General features: G+C 32.2%; 1 protein-coding gene across 1 annotated transcript in view; it reads right to left on the reverse strand.

Moving 5' to 3' along the window:
- The window catches only part of LOC129230326 (uncharacterized), a 54,704-nt gene that overhangs the window by 32,814 nt on the left and 3,576 nt on the right, over positions 1-18,314 (reverse strand). Inside the window, exons 2-5 of the mRNA XM_054864724.1 lie at positions 7,118-7,312; positions 3,526-3,656; positions 3,112-3,208; positions 457-589 (exon numbers count right to left, since the gene is read on the reverse strand). Of these exons, the coding sequence (XP_054720699.1) occupies positions 457-589; positions 3,112-3,208; positions 3,526-3,656; positions 7,118-7,312 (556 nt within the window). The remainder of the gene's footprint in view (positions 1-456; positions 590-3,111; positions 3,209-3,525; positions 3,657-7,117; positions 7,313-18,314) is intronic.

Consider the following 18,314-nt stretch of genomic DNA (forward strand, 5'->3'; position numbering starts at 1 on the left):
TCATCTGGTTTAGTTTTTAAGCAGAAAATAGTACATTTTCGTGACTAACGTAACGTAAATATTTTCAGTGAAATAACCAAACTAATTAAAGTACTTATCTTATAATGTATGCAAAAATAACATCAATTTTATTGGTCAACATCTAATCATTTAGAATAAACATAGTTCTTTTAAAAATTTGCAAAAAATTTTACATTACACAAGAAAACGTAGACGCATGTTTTTTGCACATGCTAAGCCTTTTCTACAACCTCGCACGTTTAAGCCAGATGAAAAATACCGAATGAAATTTTTGTAAACTGTTACTGGATTTATGTACTAGAAAGTATGCTGAATGAAATGATAGGTCACAATTAAGGCTTTGGGGGAAAAAAAAAATTCTGAGGTTGAGGTTGACATTTCTATGGAATGACCCTTAATGCCTACTAACTACAAATGAAAAGAAGCTTAACTTACTAGAAAGATTTAAATCTTTTACATAACGACAAACAAGAGGTAACAAAGAACGATTTTTGAATGATGGTAGATCAAGAAATTGGACCAATTTTGCACACATCATTGACAATTTGCACAAATCTGGACTAGTATGCTAAAAAAAAGTAATAAAAAATATACATGAACAACAAAAAGAACTAAAATGTGCATTCAGTTTACATTTCAAAAAAGAATATGAATTGAAAGTACAAGAAAACTCATTTCAAAACCTTACGTTAAAATATGGTTATTTATTTCATAAAATATGAAGCTTCAGTTTTTGACAAGAAAAAAAAAGAGAAAAGACAAGCACATTTTCAGTGCATGTGGCGTTTCCCAAAAAGGGAAAGATCTGAACTTATGACATACCATTTCCACCTTCTTTCATTCATGTATGAAATTATTCTGACCAGTAGTTATATTCAGTAAATTACCACTCTATAGCACTCCTCTGGTCAGTGCTAATTCTATATTAGCTACCAGTGTTTTGACACTCTTGGCTTCCTTAAGAGGTTTTACACCTCCAGCTCATTTACTTCCTATGCTGGGCTGATGAGTGCTAATAAACACGAAACTGCAGCCCTTTACACAGCAATTTAAAAATAGAAGTTTAACTATATATTCACTCTGTTGTATGTATAGTATACATATACAGGGTGGTTAAAAATATAAAACAGAATCGAATGAACCTTTGTATATCATGCAAGATTTTTGTATAAAAAAAAGTAGTTCAAAATTTTGCCTCTAGGTGTCACTTTTACGAATAAAGGGCAAAGAAACAGTTCCAAAATCAAAGAAAAATTAAGCATTTAATTTATTTACCAACACAACTATGTGAAAACCTCGTTGGTCAACAATCTGGTGGGTAAAAAGAGCTTCACAATTACTGTACATTTTTTCTTTGAATGTTAACTGCGAACAAATGATTTGTTTGAATCATACATATCACTTTCATACTGAAATTATTTATTTGAGCAAAGTAGTACAGCGCCCTATTTGGAAAATTAAAATTCCTTTCTCATAAACCTAGACTATAGTATCTATATACACAGAAGTACCTCTGAATAATTGATAGCAATGTAAACAATTTTTGTTTGTGACTTTGAGGTGTACACTATTAGGGAGGCTTACTTTTTGACATTTCTATTTTCAAGTTTATAACAATTTATTTAATGAAAAATTAAAATAGCAGCTTAAATGTAATATTATCCAACTCCAAACGAAGCAGATGATGATTTTTGACATGTCTTTCATCATTTTCAACCACACATCACTTCTCAGTTGATTCTACTCCTTAAGCCTTAGAAAAAGTTGCTTTCCTCAAAAACAATATTATGTTACTTTGGAAAGAAAGAGTTAACTCCATTGCAAAAGGCTGATGAATATGTTTGAAAAAACCGTACAAATAAAACTGCCAAGTGGAGATGGATGACTGTATCTAGTTCAATAAAATGGAAGTTTATAATTTAAAATTAGAAAATATCAAAAAAAAAAAAAAAAAAAAAAAAAAAAAGCATTTTAAAATTAAGAATCAGCTTATCAGAAATAAAAGTATCATTAAAAAAAAAATGCACACCTGCTACATTGCAACTGAAGTTTCAAGCAACAAACTAAAATAAAAACTGCAAGCAGCAAAGTGGTGTTTTTAAACAATTTTTTGTGGGTTCTTGATGCCAAAACGAAAAATTCTATTTGATTTAATTCTCCACTTGACTTAATATATTGCTACATTTGTTCATTTTAAAGTAAATATTTCTCTAAGTTTTTTTTAATCATAATTTACTCATATACATGGCATATATAGAGATATCGGAAAGTAGCACCTAGCTACAAACAATGCAAAATGACTATTAGAAAGCCTTTCACTTCAATGGATTGAACAGTTAAAATTTGAGTAGGCAAAAAAATAAGTAGAAGAATTTTCAAATTAAGAATATATATGTACAACATGTATTTTTACACACATAAAGGTTTTAAAACTTATAAGGATTAAAATTAATTGAAACTTTTGCTCCAGTGCTTATTCAAAATTACTTTCCATGTCCGTGTCAGATATGTGACCTAAGTAGGATGAAAAATACTGAAATTGCATGGCTATGTGAACAAATTCAGCACTGTTAGTATATTCTACAAGACCTGACGGCTAATACACATGTTTTTGACTCTATATAGCTGACAATTGATATTGGATGCACAAAATTAACTGGTAGACATTGAATCTAACCTGCAGTGCCTTTTTTTTCTGCATACAGTATTTTGCTCTCTCAAAAATTACTAAATTCAGTGAAAAAAAAAAAAGTCTGTTTGCACTCAAAATTAGTTTTATATATATAAAAAAAAATTGCTAAATAATCATTTTATAAAAAGAAACTTTTCCAAAATCTACCAGTAAAAAAAAAAAACCTTTCCATGGAATATTTTGAACTTTGTTCAAAATCTGGTCTTGTAATGTAAAATAATTCTATTTGATTCACAAGTCTGGGAAAAAGTATCAAATCTTAGGAGAATCTTTTTTCTGAAAGAAACTGAGAGTTGGAGACTGTGATATTAGATTTCAATCCATAAAAAAAAAAAACCCATCGTTTTAATGTTACAAAAATGAATATAAACTTAGAAACCAGAAGAAAAACTATTTACCTTTGTGAAACAAATGTAGTCAAAATACTGTAACTTCATCGTTGATGGCAAACAATCTGCTGCATTAAAGTATGGAATTCTGCCTTCATTAGCAAACCTATTAGCAAAAATTATGTGTTAAAATTGAAAAACAAGAATTAAGGTAAACACACAGGTTGTGGCCAGTGCTTCAGTAGTTTCAAGGTTTATATTTGAAAAAAAAAAAAAAAAAAAAGGATTCCAAAGTTTCCCACTGGATTCAAACATGCAGGAGGTAACACTGTCTGCACGTTTGATGCACTTTTAAATCCATTTTGAAACCTGGAATCCTATTTTTTTTAATATCAACCTTGAAGTGGTCACTATTGAAGCACTAGCCACCGGGGGGTGTGTTTACCATAAATAGTATGCAACTTTAAATTTATAAAGATTTACCTGATAACATCTGACAGAGTAAACTGATCTTCAATATAAATTAGCCCTAAATAACAGAAACACAAAGTTTTTGATAGTGTCATTTGAGATACCAAGGTTTCTGGTCGACACTTGTTAATGCTTCTTCGTTTCTAGAAGAAAAAAAAAAGAGATTTACGAAAGATTACAGAGTAAATAAAAAAACTTAACACTTACAATTACTAACTATCATAAATATCAATCAAACTTGGCAGTAGAAATTATTCTTGTTTGCAGTATATAAACTTCCCACAGCTGGCATAGCAAATTCATGTAACAACATTTATCTGGTGAGGAAGTTTTTTTTTTTTATTTTTTAGATTAAATATTTAACAAGAACATTTGTTAAATAGTGCACATAATTTAGCATCAAAAAATAATTTCTTCTCTATAAGTGCAATAATTTGACAAAATTTTAAATAACTTCAAATTTAAAACTTTGAACTAAGCTTTAGATATCTTTGAGAATATAATTAGCAAGGACTAAGCCTCTTAATAAAAGTTTAAGAAATAAAACACGGATCTGACATAGGACTAAAATAATAAGCATATAAAGTAAAACTCCTTCTACTTTCACTTGACTGACACCATTTTTAATTCAAAACACTTCTCGGAAAAGAAAAAAAAGAGCATATATACTTTGCCAAACCTACTTCAGAAAAATAGTTTTCTGGAGACAGTATAAATTTCACTTAATGCTTTACAATGAATTTTTCCTTCCTAATAAGAATTATTCTAGCAGTTTTTGGAATTAATTTCTCAAAGCACTTAGAATATTTTCCTAATCTCTCAGAATTTTCATAGTTATTTAAGATCTTCCCTCAAGTTTTAGGACATCTTACTTAAATCCTAAGTATTGAGATAATTGCACTTCAGTGATCAAAATGTTCCAGGTAGTCATTAATAGCTCTACTTCACTAAGTCATAATTTTATGACTAGTTAAGACTTAACTTAATTGCATAATAATATTAGTACTTCTTTTTTTGCTTACATTGATCAACTTGCTACATAAATATAAACTGATTTAAAAAGTAGGTTTATTTTTGGTACAAAATCAAGTTTTTTTTTTGAAATGGCAAGGGCAAATTTTAAAAAATTCTGTTTGGGGCAAGCTTCAAAAAAAAAAAAAAAGTTGCGATTAATTATTGGGGGGTGCTAAATCAACGCCTATAACTGCTATGGAGCTCCAGACAGAGTTAGAACCTCTGAGTCAAAGGTGCCAGAGATGCGCCATAAACCTTGTTGAAAAAATCTTGAGCAGAAAAAAAAGCTTCTTAACTTATTATAGACCAAGAAGTGAGAGATTAAAAATACAAATTTTTTTTCTCTTGACTGTTCATGATCTTTACGGCACATATGATGTTCCCACAGCCATTCAGCAGGTCTTCTAAAGTGAGTTAAAAAGTATAGCTTTAGCTACTATACATAACAGTTACCCACCTGAAAATTGGTTTTATGTGTACACCAGTGGTGTTCCCAAAGGTATACTCCATATACACCGTATACTCTCAAACATTTTTTAGACATATAGCACATACCCTCAAGCTTCATAAATTTTCATATTATGATATACAATGTATATGATCACATGCACAAATTGTGCATAATGGATTACTAGGAGTATACCCTCAGAAAAATTGATTGGAACATCACTGGTGTACACAGATGGTTCAGCTGAAGATGCAATAAAAAACGCAGGTGCTGGAGAATATTCAAGTTATTTCAGTGTTAGGTCTGGTTTGGAAGCATTGTGACGATTTTGATGGAAAGATAGCAGTTACATCATTTACTCATAGGCGGGAGCTTTTCTTGTGAAAGACAGACAGTAAGTGCTTACTAAAAAAAAAAAATCGTGGATGATGGGGAGCTAGTGTTACCTAAATCATCTGAATTGAAATATTGTTGGAATCTTGATCTGCGTTGCCTTCAAAAATTTACAATGAGGCTTTTGAGCAAAAAAATTGGAGACCCCTGGTATACACCACTTGTAATAATTTGATTGCCTGGATCTTTTCCCGTTTTTATAACAACACTTTTAACTAAACAATAAAGAAATAGAAATTGACACAATATAATTTTATACGGTTTAACTGTTAATTAAAGTCCTTAATTGCACTACATCCTGAAGAAATGCAAAATTATCTTTTAGTGAATTTTCTGCTTAGTTAATTATGTTAAAATTATGTGCTCATAGAAAAAAATAAAATGCAGTCGGACCTACATATATCGAAGTAGCAAATTGCCGGAAAAAAATTTGATATATAGAAATTTCGATATATAGAAACGATCTTATTTTATCATAAAAATCTCCTAAAACATTAAAATTAAAGCTAATTTTCATGCACGAAACCCAATTTCTAATTTATACGAGCATCGGATTAAATGGAAGTTAACTGAAAAATTAACAGAAATTACATTTTTGGATCTTCATACGTCTTTATTCTTCGGCAGTTCAACTTGATTCGCAACATAGGGGGATTTTCGTATTGACAATGTAATCGAGAGAAAAGTAAAAAATCAATCTACTTAACTTGAATGATTTTTACTGAAGCTAAAAAGACTAGGAATGATAATCAACAGACAAAAAGGATAACTTGAAACTGATTTTACAGTGTTACTGGTTACAACTAAGATTTGAAATAAACTTGAGGGAATTTAAGAACTCCAGAACGGAACAACGACCTATCTGCACACCCCTCAAACCCAGATTACTTATGAGTTTCTTAGCAACCTTTAGTAAACATAATTTTCTCCCGTAACCTTTATTTTTCATGAGACAAACAGTCTAATGAGGGAAAGAAAATCTACGAATGTCTCGAAAAAATTTTAGTATATGGAGATTTTTTCGATATATAGAAACAATTTTTCTATGTAATGAACATTGAAATTTGCTAGGATTTCGATATATAGAAAATTTTGATACATGGAAGTTCGATATATGGAGACTCGACTGTAATATAAGGTTGGAAAAATTAAACAGAAAAATTTAATTGACATTAATTCAAAATATAAGACAACAAACAAAAAACACCAGTCATAATGCTTACTGTATTTTTTTCCCTTTATTTGAAAAATTTATTTTGGAAAGAACAGGGGTAAAATGTTCATTTCTCTTTCGGAGTAGGTTTTGGACTTATGAAATGGTTCACAATTGTTCACAATTTCCTTTATTTTTCTTCTAAAAGTAATGAAACTCTAACATGGAAATACGTTTATACCCAAGTATGTATGGTATGGAGTGCGAGTAGTTTAGTGAATAGAGCATCAGACAGGTTTAAAGCCCTACTCTACCAAATACTCAGAAATATTGTGGTTGGGAAGCATTCTGACAATTTTGATGGAGAGATAGTGGCTATATCATTTGCTATTGATAATTTAAAAAACAGTCCCGAACGCAATATTGCGTTTCTAATTGATTCACAAGCAGCTATTTTGTCTCTAACAAATACAAAGTATGATGAATATGCTCATGTCCATTCCTGTAGAATGAAACAGTTTGATCTTAAGAAAACTAGGAAAAGTTTTGCGCTCCTGTAAATCAAACTAAGTTTCAAAACAAACACATCAACTTACTTTTAAATACCGGGCATGAGAAGAATATTTAGCTTTGAAACCTCTTTCCTTTGAGGGTTCATTCAAAACAGATAATTCATTTTCAGATGCTTCAGTGTTGTAATCAGTCAAAGTATCATTAGCTATTGATGATTCATTTCTGGATACTTCTGTATTAGGAACATCGAAAGTATCTTCAGCATTGCCTTTTTCTGCCTAAAACAATACATGCTTATCAATATAACTCATACTTTACAATGACTCTTTTCACAGCATCAATGATCGTGAGCAAAATATAATTTCTTCTCAATACACAAAGGGACATTTTTGCTGTATGCTACCTTATCTCAATAGCTGATAGAAACCTTATTTTTCACAATATTTTACTGAAATCTAAATCATTTTGTTACTAAATAAATAAATAAACAAATAAATTTTTACAAATGCATTTTTTTAAACAAACAAAATAAAAACTTTCTATTAATGGGTTATTAATAGAATTTTAGATTTTTTAGGCATGAAATAACTCTTTAGCTACTCTTATACTCATATAAATCAATATAAAGCATAAAATATGAGAAAGTACGAAATATCAGACTTTAAAATGGTTTCATTCTTATTATTGTGCATTAAACTACACAATAGGGCTGGGCGATATATTGATATACCATCATATATCGATATGTATCTACTACCGCAATAACATTTAGATTTCTATCCATCCGATATATTGTTTGAAAAGAAAATAGGGGACTTAATTATGGAGAAATTAAAATACTGACTTAAAAATGCATAATCTTTCATAGAGCTCTGTGTGATGGGTGAGTGTTTGAAAATTCAAGATATTTTCTGCATTCTTCAAATAGTTATTTAATTTTTAATTGTAGTAAAAGGGAAAAATTCACAAAGCTGCCGAAGGTAAATATGGGCTTCTTTGTCAGTTAGGTCTCCGGATTCCCTCCCCCTAAAAAGTTTTAAAAACTTATACAACTACCATTCAGAGCAGGGTCCTTCCAAAGACCCCCGTTCTCTTTCTGACAAAGCTGACATGGCCTCTCGTAGGCCCATAAAAGTGAACGTGTATCGGTTAAGAAAGCATCCTAATGCAACAATTAAAAATTAACCAATTAAAGTATCAACATGATTCATAGATCAAATTAAACATAAACTATTGATATTGCGCTGAATAAAATGTTTAAATGGAAAACGAAATAATCCTAATAAGAATACTTATGTCGCACATTTATCATATAAAAGGAAGCGTAACTCAATTTTTTCAGTTCTGAACAAATATATGAGTAGTTTTAATTCCAAAATTAAGAGGAAATAACGCCCTTCCTAAAACACGGCAAAACGATCTGACGAAATCTCGCTTCACTGGCAACCCCGAATAGAAGGAAACTGAAACTTCCTAATTTTGCCAGACAAGCGGAACATACGGGTCGATGGAAATTCTGTCAAATCGTTGCTTCTGCGATGCATTTTACGTACTTCGGTAGGTTCACTGCAGCTCTTCAGCTTGGTATTTTTTGACTTCAGTTTAAGAGTCGTCATCAAATACGGAATTGAAAAAGTGAAGAAATTTTCGTATTCATTTTTCGGTTAAATTGCTTGTGAAATAATGACATTGATGAGATAATTGATTTACCCAATAATATGGATTTTGGATTGGATCTGCTGAAGAAAAATTAATTGCATTTTTAAAATAAATATTAAAATATGTGTGTAGATAGTTTTAAATTTATTATATATTTTAATTAACCAAATAATGATTTTATTAATGCAAATTCAGTTTATGTCAGATTTTTGCCAAATACGGAATAGAGGTCCTTTGATGCTCAAGAATTCACATTGGGCAGTTTTCATTCGCAATTGGACCTCCCCCCCTCCCACCATGGGTGCAAGTTTGGTGATGTGTCCAAGACGGAAAATATTTTCACCCCCCCCCCCCCAAGCATGCGTGCTTAAGGAAAAAAAAAATTATGTATAAATGCTGTAGATTTTAACTATGCCAGTTTTGGAATTATGGTTTGATTTGTATTTTAAGATTTTGACTTTTCTGGGAAAGAAGAGGTTTAGTGACTCCCTTACATCATTTTTTTTTTCAAACTGATAGTCCCAAAACCACAATATTGGGCGAATTTCAGAAATATTAGAGAAAGAGGGGGGAACGCTGTGGGCTCTCCACGAAATTGAAGCTTTAAAAACAAAATTGTACTCCATCTTTCGCAACATGTTATACGCTTTTTGAATGCATTAACGAAGGGATGAAGTTTAGGAACTCTCCTGCGGCAATATTTCGAAATTGAAGTTACAAAAACGCAATTTTAGACAATGTTGGATAATGTTTAGGGGTAAAAGCGTTTGGCGCTAACCACCATTAGTTTTTTTACGATCGTAAACATTTTCATTGCAGCAGTAAAATCGCTTGGGACATAAGATTTTCACTTTAGCAACATAAATCAGTTCTGATCGTCTACCCATGGTAGCGCCATCAAACCAGAAAAGAAGAAAAGGAGGGGGAAGGGTATAGGCAACTAATGATATAATGAACTGGCACCATTCCCCCACACAGTCTTCATTTGAAAAAGAATTCTTTTATAAGATAGCAGGTGGTGAAATTAGCAATAAAAACAGCTTCAGTGAAGCAGATATATTTTTTAAACGAGGTACTTTCCAATATTAATTAATTTTAAAAAAAAGCAATAGGGGAACTGAATCCTAACCCCAGAGAGGGCCTCCGAATCACATCCCTCTTAAGGCACTAAAATATATTTCAGCTTCCAAAAATTTTCGGAAGAGAACTCCCAAACCTCTTCCTCTGAGTTCACCACAAATATCCTAAATTTGAGTTTTTAAGACTTCAGTTTCTAAATTTTTTTCTAGGAACAGTACCTGTATACATGACTTATGACCATCTAAAAGTTTTAAAACTGTAATTTTTGAAACTTTTTGAAACAAGCTTCCTACTCCCTTCCCCCTTCAGTCCTCAGACTTACCCTTACTTATTGCAAGAGCAGCGTTTTTTCGCAAACTACTGCTGCCGTTATTTTCTTCGTTTCCCTTCGCGCTCTCCCCCCCCCTTCGCCCCATATTTCCATTATAGCGGGTGTTAGATTGAAAGACATTGGAATTTAGTGATTCCTCAAGTTTTAGAATATTTTACCAGAAACATGTCAAAAATGCAGAATCAGTTGTCCATTGGTGTTTCAAACCAGCTTGAAAATTTCCCCCGATTCTTTCCAAAATTCACATTTTGACTAAAATCTTCAAAATCCCTGATAGTTTCCGTTTTACCTGGGATGGTGAACGCCCATTACTGTGACGTAAACATTTCATCCCGTCAGCAATTACTCTCAATCGGTGATTCAGATTCAACTTTAAGACATTTTAAGAGCGCACATAATTTTCATTTATGCATATAAAGTTTGCAAAAGAAAAAAAACGCAAATGAAGAAAAAACGAAAGGATGATAAAAAATGCAAGAGAAAAGACTAAATTTTCAAGTAAAAGACGATTAATTTGAAAAATCAGGGAGAATAGCGAGCAACTTCGCGGTTTGCAGTTGGAAATAACAGAGCAACCTAAAAAAAGTCAAATCGCGCGAGTCTAAGCCACTCCTCCAAAAGCACGCAAACAAAACAAGCCCATGGTAGAAACTCGAGAGAACGTCGATGTAAATTCGTGGTTATGGAACGGTCCAGTAATATTAAACCATATTTTTCAAACACTCCATTTTTCTTTTTAAGTAAAAACTGAAGTCATCGAATTTCTTTCCGTCTCGACCTCCGTTTCGGAAATTTTGTCCAAGACGGAAATCCGTCCTAAGACGGAAGGTCTTGCACCCATGCCTCCCACCAAGGGTTTCCTTTTACGAATTCCAGTTTTCGTCGGATCTTTGCCAAATTTGGATCAGCAATTCTTTGATGCTTAGGAATTTTCATAGGGAGTTTTTTCGCCTACCGACAAGGATGGGGGGGGGGGGGGCGAAAACACCCCACGGAGGTTTTCCTTATGCAAATCCAGTTTACATCGGATTTTTGTAAAATTTTGCAGACAGGTCCTTTAATGCTCGAGAATTCACTTAGGGTAGAAATTCGTTCGCAATGGGGGCCACCATCCCTCCCACAGGGGAATTTCTTTATACAAATCCAGTTTTCGTTGGATCTTTGCCAAATTTGGCACAGCGGTTCTTTGATGGTCAGGAATTGTGCGGGGAAGGGTGCGAATACACCCCACAAAGGGTTTTCGTTATGCAAATCCAGTTTTCGACAGATTTTTTTCTAAACATGGCACAGCAGTCCTTTGAAGCTCAGGAATCCACAAAAGTTTTTTCTCATCAAAATGGGGTGTATGGGGACCACCTTGGGGGGTTTTGACAGAAAATCCAGAATGATTACGAAAAAATCCAATGATGTCTAAATTTAAATTTTGAGTCATAAAATTGTGCGTTCTAAATTGTTAAACACGTGTCCGCTAGACGAAACTTTTATTTGCGAGGGTAAACTACAAAGTCGGGTAATGCAGGTTAGTGACATATAAATCAAAAGTAGTTTCTGGTGGGCTTAGTGGGTGTATGGTGTGATAGTTTTTAAAATTTATAGCTGCATTCTTTAAAGATTTATTATTAGTACTTTACTTAAAGATACTCAAGTAAGAAGTAAAAAGTCTTAAAGCAAAAGCTATTAAATGACTAAAAATAAACTATTTAAGACGTTAATACGAAATATAGTTCAAAGTACATTCAAATTATTGAGACTGCTCAAATTGAAAGATTTAAACAAAATATTGAATTGAATATTCAAAACTTTTTCTTTGCGAAGCACTTTTGTCATGCATTGAGCTATACCATTTGCATGCGCTCCTCTCCCCCCCCCCTCCTCTTCGGGAAAGTTTTGAATTAGAGAATTATTTGTATTTATAATATTTGGAAATGTTTTTTGTTGTTTTTCGATCCTTTGCACCACCCCCCCCAAGAATGTATCGATATACCAAAAATATTGATATTTGGAGAGCAATATATCGCAGTATTAAAATTCAGATATCCCCCAGTCCTACTACACAACATACATGCAGTTGTTAGAACCCTACCACTAAACTGAGAAAATAAAGCTACTTGGCTGAAGATGAAATAAGTGGAAATGAGTGATGGTACCTCCCCTGCTTCTTACCATCATTTTCAAACGCATTTTTCCTCCTTACAATTGGTACACATTGATATGCAGGGGCGCGCCCAAGGAGAGAGACAGGACACCTGTTGGTCCGGGCCCCAAGTCTAAAGGAGGGTACTAGATTTCAAAAATAATTTAACTCCATAAACCTCTTTTTAAAAATTCTAGCGGGGTTGGGGGGTTGCCCCCTGTTTGTTGACATTCACCAATTCCTGAAGATTGCTTCTCAATCTTATTTGATCCACAAAGATTTAAATTATCTATTAGAAAGAATGACATTAAAAAATACATTACAAGGGTATGACCAAAATGAAACTCCCCCCTTCCGCTTCACAGAAGATAGAATTTAAATAAAGACCTCATAATTAGAACACAGTCCCGCTTTCACTCGAAGACAAAAAGAACTTGATAGAAATATGCATTAACGAAGAAAAAGCGCTTTGAAGAGTACCCAATTAAAGTGTTCCAAAAAAACTTGCACCAACTTGCACAGCTATAGATACTAAAAGGTTCCTGAGCATCGCAAAACCGCAATTTTTTATGTTTGAAAAGTAGCTTTCAAATTCAGGCAATTTATGTAAAATTTTAACATTAAAATTACAAAAAAAACAGGTGCAAATGCCAATTTGTATAAAATTTCAAGGCTGTAGGGTGCTATAGGATGTCCTGCATGCAGGCCCATAACAGACAGAATTTCAATTTTCTTTGACGTTAATTTTTTTTAAAAATATAAATATTACTCAAACATAACCCTAATTTTGCAAAGAGGTAAGGAAACTTAACATTATTAATATAAAATATTAGTAAGTATGAGAAATGTATGTTTAAAATTAATAAATTGATTAGAACTTATTAGGGTCTCGCACAAGTTATGACAAAAAAAAAAAAAAAACCACAGAAATGACCCACCCATTCAGCTTCAAACAGAAGAAATTTTCCATCGTAGCTAGCTGAACCGGCCAACTAGGTCATGGTCTAGTGCTTCTGATTTTTGGGGGCTAAAATAACTGAACTTAAGTTACTGTCTATTATTTAAAAAAAAAAGAAAGTTTTTGAAAATCGGGGGGGGGGGGGGGGGGGGCTGAAAACAAAAGTAAAACGAGTCCACAATTTGGAGTTTTTCAGGCAGGATAATTCATTAAGAGAGCTGTGATTTATGTTGGCTGAATGTGTTTTTTGTTTATATTTTAGTGGAATGGAAAGGATGAATTTTTGTTAGTTAAGGGTGAGAGTAAAAATTTCGGATTTTAGTTTGCTAGATTGCATATTACTCACTATGGATAAAAGAATAAAAATTTTATCTGAGGGAAAGAAGTCAAAATTGATGAACAGATTAAATACAGAAAAGGAGTTATTTTCAAACCTTAGAAGCAGTACATCTGAGTACATGGATACTAGTGCAAGAATCAATAGAAAGCAAACATTCTTTCTCTGGTTCTGAAAGAATGAGTCGATGAAGGCATTTTTTTTTTAGTCACCTGGGCAACCTGGTGCCTGGGCTTTGTCACACTCTCTAGACATACACAGTGAAGTACTGTTAAAATTAACTTCTAATGACTGCAAATTTTGTTGGTTGTAACGAGGAGTTTTGTTACAATGAAATTCAAGAACTTAAATGGAAATTAAATCGGGACTGAAAATTTTTTTTTTGTGCATTGGTATTTGCTGTAGCAAAATTTTACTGTATATAACAGTTCACAGAAGCATCCGCTTATTGAAAACCTGAAAAAGCAAATTTATGGCTGTAAAGTAACAGCTTCAATTTCCCTTAAAGTTTTACTGTGTGTTATTTAACTTTGCCATACAGTAGCTAGACTGTATATCGTCGCCTAAGAGCAACAGTAAGATATCTAATCCCAGAAATAACACTAAGATATCTTACTCTTGCTCTGAGGGCGACAATATATACATATATGTATAATTTAATAGGCATACAAGATTTATATGGGTCCATATTAGCTTTGTTCTTTACTTATACTTTATCCTTATCACCATATTAAGTTTCAAGAGGCAGTTTGGAAGAAAGACTGAACAGAATTGAAGAAGAGAAAGAATAATTATAAAGTCATAAACCATTTAAATATTTAGATGTACCTCACTAGTTTCTTTTACACTTTTCTTTCTACGATATTCTTCTTTTCGTTTGATCCTTCTCCCTCCATAGCACTTCTTTTTCAAATAAGCGAGTTTACTTCCATATAAAACTTTAATGTCTCTGGTAAAGAAATGAGATGAAGGAAAAACAATTAGGTAACACCTCAACATCTCTAAATATTGACAGGAAATGTAAAGTTGATAGAAAGATTGTACAATTAAATATTTAACTGCTATACAAATCAGGCTGCAGAGCTTTTACCTCAATCCTACTTGGAAAGTCAATTTGCTTTTAAAGCATCATGCATTTTTGCGTAAGTCTTTTTTATAAGGAAAAAAAAATATAAGGATTGAATACAACAAACTTTCCTTTATAGAAACCTAAGAGAGGAGGGAATAGAGAAAAAAATATTTTTGATGAGGAGAAATTTTTTTTTCTGGGTAGTGTATAAACTATGCAAAATTCCCTCTATTTTGCCCAAATTGTTTTGACACAGTATGAGTTGGACATGGAATTTCTCACTTATTCTTATAGATGGCCTATTTCTTTTTCCATTAAAAAAACAATATTAGAAAACATAAGAAATGAAAACAACTAAGACGAAAAAAAAAGCTAATGTAACACTATATTTGATTGCTTAAACTAAGTATCAATAATAATAACAATTCTGAGCTTTAATTCTTTTTATTTGCACTTTCATTGTGTCTTTTTTTTTTTTTTAAGAATGCATTTTTCATTTCTGAGGAAATTATTACCAACATCAACCAACCTAAATATGTATTAAAAAAAAACAAATTAATTATAAAAAAAGCCGTTTCAATAACTGGAGTTGAATAAAATGCTGTCTCCCCCCCCCCCCCCAACATAGGAAATAAGCGGTACCGCACTGCAGTTTGCGATTCAAAACGCATGAAACATGATACAATATCATTAGTTGCATTGAAAATGTTGAAAAAATAAAGTCTCCAAAAAGCGTCTATGCGTTTGAACTCGCAAAACTTGAGAACTACCCGGCCGATTTTGCTGAAATTTTCAGTTTGTTCCCTTAAATCCTGAGAAGGTTTGCAGACCAGTTGGAAAACAATTCGATGAATAGTTCTTTTTTTATTCTAATTTAAGTCAAAATTTTCACATAAATTCCCGAATATGGGTGGTGAAAAAATACTCGCAAATAGTAATATTATATATCATTGGAAAAAGAAGAATTTTCCGCCTTCTATGCAATTTGTTCCAATGCTGTAACTTGATTGCGGCGGGAGTTTTTTACGTTTTTCGCTCGAATTTTTTCAGACTTAGCTGAAATTAAAGCACTACTTTCTTCATTAAATCCATCAATAAAAAGTGAAGGAATTGTCCCACAGTTTTCTTTTTGACAGCTTTGGAAAGAGCTGCTTTTTTTACTCCAGATCTAACTCGATCTAAGGTCGCAAGTTTAACCCTCTATCTCCATTAGAAAAAAAGTTACAAGCAAATCAAATGAAGTTCAAGTATCTGTTCTCTATTCAAGTTTTTTAACCATTTTATTTTGCGTTTCCTACGATCATGCTTTCTGAATCTATTGTTTATTTCCATCTTTCTCATTTTCAATTCTTAAACTTATTTTATTTTGTGTTTCCATGGTTACGCCTTTTAACACTAGAAAGACGGAGGGGCCTGTGTGGCCCCTCGCATAGTATGTTGTTTAATAACTCAGATAATATCTAACGGAACTTAATGGAATTTTCTGACTTTTCATTATATGACTGTATTTGAATGCTTGTTTAATCATTTAATCATTCGGCTCATAGTACTGTTAATATTGATCCTTATACCTAGAAGAACGGGAGGGGCCACGGTGGCCCCTAAGCATTTTGAAAATTAAAAAATTTATTTTTTCCTTTCTCCTAATTGTTGTGGCATAAAAAAACGTCATTCATTCTAGTTTAACCTGTAACTTCCTCTTTATGCAGCCGATTGGATATCCAAATGCTATAAACAGTACCGACTGCTTACCATCCTAATGGTGGCCATTGCTCTTAGAAAAGAAAACTAATTCAACCTTTTGCCCAGTATAGAGAGAAAAACCAAAAATAATTAAGTACTAAGTTTTTATTTAGTCATGAAAGAAGGTGTATCAGGCATGTGGAATCCCTCAGGAAGAATTTTTAAAAGAATTCACTCCAAAAAGGGTAGGGACCACACTGGCCCCTTCAGTCTTTCTAGGTATACAGAAAATGTCAGTCGTTCTAGTGTTAAATCCATCTTTCTCATTTTATTTTATCATGATTAAAAGTATTTTACTATCTGTCGTCATTGTTTGACGAGAAAATTTTGCATGATGGTTTTTTTTTCTTTCATTTAATCTTGGTTATTGAAGATACTTCACTTGACACAATGGTTTTTTCAAGGTAGATCGGGCAAAGATGGGCAAAGCAGCTAGTATAATAATAAAATGAAAACTGAATATTTTTGAAATGTAAAGGACAAAACTAGATGATGAAGCAGTGTACTTAGTGGTTACAGAACTACTCTTCATTATCAGAATTTCCAAAAGCAGTACTACTCTTCTAAATGAAATTCTTATTTCCCACACTAATCCCACAGGTATTTTTACCAATTTTTGTTTCAAAACGCCTACATGATGTGCTCAAAAGATGTCTGCTAATGTCTTACAATAGTGACTGAATAGAAGTACCCGTCCATTTTTTAAATATCTTTTTTTTTGGTTGAATTGCCGATTGCTAATGCTTTGTGTGACACCAGCAAATCTATGACCCTCAATCAGAGTTCTGGAAAGTCATGGTATAATTTTCTTTTATACAAAAGAGGTCTATCCTTTGATTTTTAAGAAGAAATCTAAAACTTTAAAACAGAACATTTATAAAAAGAAAAAAAAAGGTATATATACTTTCACACATACCTTCTTGGAGGAAGAGGGCCTAATCGAGGGACTTCCTCAACAGCATTGAAATCATTTCTGAAAGCTATCTCACATTTTTGAAGATACTGTGCCCAAATATGCAATACAGCAGCCTAATAGAATAATTATATAAAACAAATTATGCCACTAAACTTGAAAATAAGTACAGTTGGCTTTCTGTTTAACGACTTTCAAGGGACCTCAAAAAATTGTCCTTAAGTAGAAATCATCCTTAAATAGAATGCTTTTAACACGATAGTGGACCATCTGGGACCGTGAAAAGCCGTCATTAAATAGAGAAAGTCCTTAAATAGAACGTAGTTAAACAGAGAGCCAAATGTATATAAGAAAGATATAGTTATAAGAGAATAATTCCCGAAAAATACCTGCAAAAACTAAATAAAAATGAACAAAGCAAATAAATTTGACAGTTGAAATAAATATATGAAATAAGAGTAAAAACAAAATAAAGATTTATTCATTAAGAAAATAATGTAAAGAGCAGCTTGATATTGTTTTCCAAATGATAATTATCTACAAAGAAGCAGTATTTAGAACTAAAAATTTCGATTCAAAGATGGGACAAGAATGCTGCTTCAATATAATAGTCTTAATAAATGAGACTTCAGAACATTTTTGTCCAAACACATCTGTTTTATTAGATTACTTTAAACAAATTGCATACATTGAACAGGCTATTTCAGAAATGCTGCTTCAAATATGCATGGGTCATCCTTTCTATGTTAAATGAAGTTCCTCATTTCTGTGTGAAGTAATGTAAAATATAGACAACTATTTAATAATTTCAAAATGTAATTGTATATAGAAAATAATTCAAACTGTAAGTATGCTATTAAATGAATAAAAAAAGTTAACCACTTTATTTTAAAGACCCTTATCATTTTTTCCCCAAGCTCTTAAAATCTAATTACTCAAACATCCTATCATTGAGTTCCAGCATACATCATTTGGTAAAACTAACTTTCAATGTTTTTCTTGCTTACATTTTGAGCAAAATGGTTATTTATGAAATATTTCACAATTACTTTTTTA

The sequence above is a fragment of the Uloborus diversus genome, chromosome 9 (assembly GCF_026930045.1).
Source record: "Uloborus diversus isolate 005 chromosome 9, Udiv.v.3.1, whole genome shotgun sequence".
In the NCBI taxonomy this organism is placed as follows: Eukaryota; Metazoa; Arthropoda; class Arachnida; order Araneae; family Uloboridae; genus Uloborus; species Uloborus diversus.